Source organism: Babylonia areolata, chromosome 10, assembly GCF_041734735.1.
Source record: "Babylonia areolata isolate BAREFJ2019XMU chromosome 10, ASM4173473v1, whole genome shotgun sequence".
Classification (NCBI taxonomy): domain Eukaryota; kingdom Metazoa; phylum Mollusca; class Gastropoda; order Neogastropoda; family Buccinidae; genus Babylonia; species Babylonia areolata.
In genome coordinates, this window is record NC_134885.1 from 4,384,755 (window position 1) to 4,389,964 (window position 5,210).

The following is a 5,210-nucleotide window of genomic DNA, read 5'->3' on the forward strand; positions in this document are numbered from 1 at the left end:
GAATATGATACAGTAGGTATACAACACAAAACTGTTGAATATGATACAGTAGGTATACAACACAGAACTGTTGAATATGATACAGTAGGTATACAACACAAAACTGTTGAATATGATACAGTAGGTATACAACACAGTACTGTTGAATATGATACAGTAGGTATACAACACAGAACTGTTGAATATGATACAAGAGGTATACAACACAGAACTGTTGAATATGATACAAGAGGTATACAACACAGTACTGTTGAATATGATACAAGAGGTATACAGCACAGAACTGTTGAATATGATACAGTAGGTATACAACACAGAACTGTTGAATATGATACAATAGGTATACAACACAGAACTGTTGAATATGATACAGTTGATATACAACACAACATGAAAATGAATATGACAAATACCACTCAGAACAGTTAACTATTATAGATTCCAACACAGTTCATTTAGATACGATAAAATCCAGCACAGAACAGTTAAATATGATAGATTCCAACACAGAATACTTAACTATTATAAATTCAAACACAGTTCATTTAGATACGATACAATACAACACAGAACAGTAAAACATGACAAATTACAGATAGATGTGATAAATTCCAACACAGTACAGTCAAATATACATACAGAACGTTTAGATATGATACATTACAAAACAGAACAATTACGTATGATAAATTGCAACACGAGCCAGTTGAATATGATAATTACACCACAGAACAGAGAGACTGATGATGATTCTGTTTTGCAGGTGCGCTCATCAGGACGGTGCCTCGTGTGAGATTGGAGAAGGTAACTCTGTCTTTTGGATGATGGGAAATGTTTTGTTTTATATGTTTGGACAATAAGAATGGGACTTTTATTCGAGGTTTGAATCTGTCTGTCTGTTTGTCTCTCTACAACAAAGCAATTTATGATGTATCGAATATTTGATATATTGGCTCCTTCTTCACTTATTGCACTATTTCCATTGAATCACTCTAGGTAAGCTGACAACATTCTTATTTTTTTAAAAAGTTGTTTAAAAACAAACAAACAAAGAAACAAACAAACAAACAAACAACAACAACAACAACAAAAAAACCAAACAAAAACAAACAAACAACAACAACAACAACAAGAATTGATTTGTTTAAGTGAAACGGAACATGTCAAGCAGTCTGCTTTGTTTTTAAGACAGTAATGTGGGTCTTTTGCTTAATTTTTCAAACTTATTATGGCATCCTTATTGATGATAGATGTTTTATTAGAACAAGAAACAAACATTGATCAGATCTATAGGGACTACGCTTTGATAGTGTTTGTTCTTTTTTGTTTCTGGCCACTTTGTTTTCAAACACGTTGCCTTGTCACAAAATGACGTCAATTTTTTTCTACATATTTTGTGACTTTCATCACATTTAAGACACAAAAAACAAAACGTGTATACAAAACTGTTGCAGATAACTCTTTATTCAGTTGCAATCCTGGTTAAATGCAAAACATTTGAATAATCATTGTAAAGACATGCTTGTGTTGAATGAGACTGAGAGACTTCCATTTACAACGATGTCTGGAGACCAACCATACGACCATACGTGTGTGTGTGTGTGTGTGTGTGTGTGTACATTTCTGTATTTCAGATCCACAGTTAGTGACCTGCAATATGCCCTCAGTGGTGAAAGGCCACAAGGCAGAGTTGACCTGTGACTTTGGGGTCAACATGCAGGATGAGGGTCAGCGGAAGAAAATTTACATCGAGCGTCAGACTTCCAGTGGAGAGCCAGGTGGGTTGAGGGTGGTGGTTAGTGCTTGAGAAGATAAAGGTTTGACACAGGTTGATATTCAGTGTGACATAGTGGAAACACATCTGCCTTGTAAATGAGAGAATCTGAGAGCAGAGGATTGGATCCCACACTCACCAGAATTTTCTTCTCCTCCAACAGACCTTGAGTGGTGGTCTGGACACACAAGTCCATCGTTTGAGACATTAAACTGAGGTCCTGTGTGCTGCATGCACTAAGAGCACATAAAAGAACCCATGACAACAAAAGGGTAGTCACAGGCAAAATTGTTTTGAAAGATCCACATTGTTAGAAAGCAAAAACACTTGCAGACATGCAAAAGGAAAAAAAACAACAATATAGGTGGTGCCTCACTGCAGTTACACACTGTCCACAGGGAGAGCAGCCCAAATTTCACACTGAAAAAAAGTCTGTTATAAAAGCAACAACAACAACAATTCTTTATTGCCTATGGTTCTTGACATGTGAAACCCTGACATTGCCAATTTTCCATTGCCATTTGCCAAGGTTTAGGAAGTACCGTGTGTGTGTGTGTGTGTGTGTGTGTGTGTGTGTGTGTGTGTGTGTGTGTGTGTGTGTGTGTGTGTGTGTGTGTGTGTCTTTCTACATGTATGTATGCATTATTATATGTTTTTGTATGCTAGTGGGTATATATACATATATATATATATATATATATATATATATATATATGTATGTATGTATGCATATAATACATATGCATTATATGTATTGCATATATATGCACGCACGCACGCACGCGCGCGCGCGCGCGCGCGCGCACACACACACACACACAATATATTTGTATGCCTGTTTTAGAGGAGATGTTTGTGTATATAACGTTAAGATGTAAAAAATAAAAGAACTTAAGTTGAATTTCAAATTGTTTTGCACAGAATATATTGCATTTTGCACTTGGCATGGGTACCCTGATTACAAGTGTAAGCCGCTGTCAGGCCTGACACGGTTGGACTTCTCCAACATCACTCGGTACCTGACGGTCGGTCTGTCCTCGGTCAGCCAGGAGGATGAAGGGGACTACATGTGCCAAGTTTCTGGTCCTGACTGGCCGGTGCCAAAGACATGCAACTTTGCTCTGAAAAGTGAGTGTCTCTTCTTCCCTCTCTTTGGGAAATTATCTATCTTTTAGGCTCATATGTGTAAAGAGAGTGAGTTTATTAGATAACCCTGATTCAGTTTGTGTGAATATGGGTGTGTACATATGTGACGATAAAAATAGCTCAGCAGCACAGCAGCAAGCGACTTGCCAGCCACTCCAGGGGTCAAAGGTTGACCTATGCTAATTAGGCTGTAACTTGGATGGCTGTGTCTGTGACACTGGGTGACGACGTCGCTTGTGGAAATTTTTGAAGGTCGGAACGGCAATACTCGTTGTTCGTATAAAACCAGTTGGAAACGGACGACGGAAATAGCCGTTGCTAGTATCGTTTTAACTCTCTCCATACGAACGGCGAAAGAGACGACGTAACCAGCATTTCACCCCAATTACCATCATCAAAATATTGCAAGCGGAAGGATCTTATACTGAAGACGTGAATGTTGACAAAGAATACCACAATTCTGCCGACGGAAGCTAAAGGTTGGGTCATTCAGACACCCACTGGACATCCGAGGGGTCTGTGTAGAGGAGAAGAGAGGACTGGCCGTACTGAGTGAGTTAACCAAACAAACAATAAAGCAATTAATCAATCAAGAAAAACCAGAATCAATTAATGAACCAACCATGCACTTACGTATACATATAGCATAACAAAACAGTATGCTGAGTTCGAATCACCCACGAACTCCACAAAACTTAGGAAGTAGTAATAATAATGATAATTATAAAAAGATAATAATAATTATTAAAAAAAAAAAAAAAAGTGCTGGGTTTGATATTTTCCCCTCCAGTTCTTTATTGTATTATCTTTTTTCAGTGCTTTTGTACTTGTCGTTCTGCCCCAGTTTTTTTTATTGTAATATAATTTTTCAGTGCTTTTGTACTTGTCGTTCGGCCCCAGTTCTTTATTGTAGTATCTTTTTTCAGTGCTTTTGTACTTGTCGTTCTGCCTCAGTTCTTTATTGTAGTATCTTTTTTTCAGTGCTTTTGTACTTGTCGTTCTGGCCCAGTTCTTTATTGTAGTATCTTTTTTCAGTGCTTTTGTACTTGTCGTTCTGCCCCAGTTCTTTATTGTAATATCTTTTTTCAGTTTTTTTGTACTTGTCGTTCTGCCCCAGTTCTTTATTGTAATATCTTTTTTCAGTGCTTTTGTACTTGTTGTTCTGCCCCAGGGCTAGGAGGCGAAAAGAAAACATGTAAATTGCTTATCTCATTTCCCTGATTAAATGAAATTTTCTCTTCGTTTCGTCTCAAATTTCGCTTCGTTACGTTTCCCCCCTTTCTCTCTCTCTCTCTCTCTCTCTCTCACACTGGCTACTTCGTACAGCCAACATTATGTACTGTTTTGTTGTCTATATTAATGTCATTTACTTATGTCGTTTCGTTGGTTTCTGTTTACGTGGACCGTTTCACTTGGGACTGAGGCCTGAATGTGAATAAAACATTCCGATTCTCCCGCCTCTCTCTCTCTCTCTCGCTCTATCTGTCTTTCTCTATGTACAATCTCCCCCCCCCCTATCTCTCTCTCTGTTTATCTATCTATCTATCTGTTTATCTATCTACCTATCTCCCTCCATGCATGCTCACAATCGAGGGTCAAAATAATATGTACAAACACAGCGAACGGATGTCATCAAAACAATTTTTATCTTTACGCTGGGCTCCAAGTATTATCCATTGTGAAGGCTTTCTTGATGTTGAGATCCAGGTATTATCTATCATTCAGGTATTTTTAATGCTTTGTTTCATTATAACGAATTGTTATTTCTATTCCTCCCAGACATCTGTGATTTTTCCAATGGCGTAGCAGATTGCGCATGGAGTAACAGATATGGCTGGACTTTTGGTGAGTGAAAAAAAAAGGTTTCGACGAGTTAAAAATAATGCTCTTCTTCGGTATTTTTATGGACTTCCTAAGCTGCTCCTGTCAAATCTGGACTCACATAAAACGAGTTTCCAGTCATGGATATTCTTGTCAGATCTCAGCTTTCTTTCTGTTGTAAAACACAACAATGGTATTCTTTTTTTTTCACAGAACAACTCTTCCATCTGGCTCATGTTTTCTGTGCAACAGTTGGTAGACTGTCATGACATGGGCTGTTTACAGTATCATGACATGCTGCATGTGAACACACACGAATCAAGGCGTGTGTGTGTGTGTGTGTGTGTGTGTGTGTGTGTGTGTGTGTGTGTGGTGTGTGTGTGTGTGTGTGTGTGTGTGAAATATTCATTTGACATACTGTTAAAAAAATAAACAGGCGCGTGACAGATGTAATATATAACGAGAAGAA

At 38.0% G+C, this 5,210-nt stretch overlaps 1 protein-coding gene across 1 annotated transcript in view; it reads left to right on the forward strand.

The window, feature by feature from the left end:
- Nucleotides 1-1,657: 1,657 nt before the first annotated feature.
- Nucleotides 1,658-5,210, forward strand: part of LOC143286646 (uncharacterized) — a 10,880-nt gene continuing 7,327 nt past the window's right edge. The window contains exons 1-3 of the mRNA XM_076594283.1: nucleotides 1,658-1,778; nucleotides 2,756-2,902; nucleotides 4,700-4,765. Coding sequence (XP_076450398.1) covers nucleotides 1,658-1,778; nucleotides 2,756-2,902; nucleotides 4,700-4,765 — 334 coding nt within the window. The remainder of the gene's footprint in view (nucleotides 1,779-2,755; nucleotides 2,903-4,699; nucleotides 4,766-5,210) is intronic.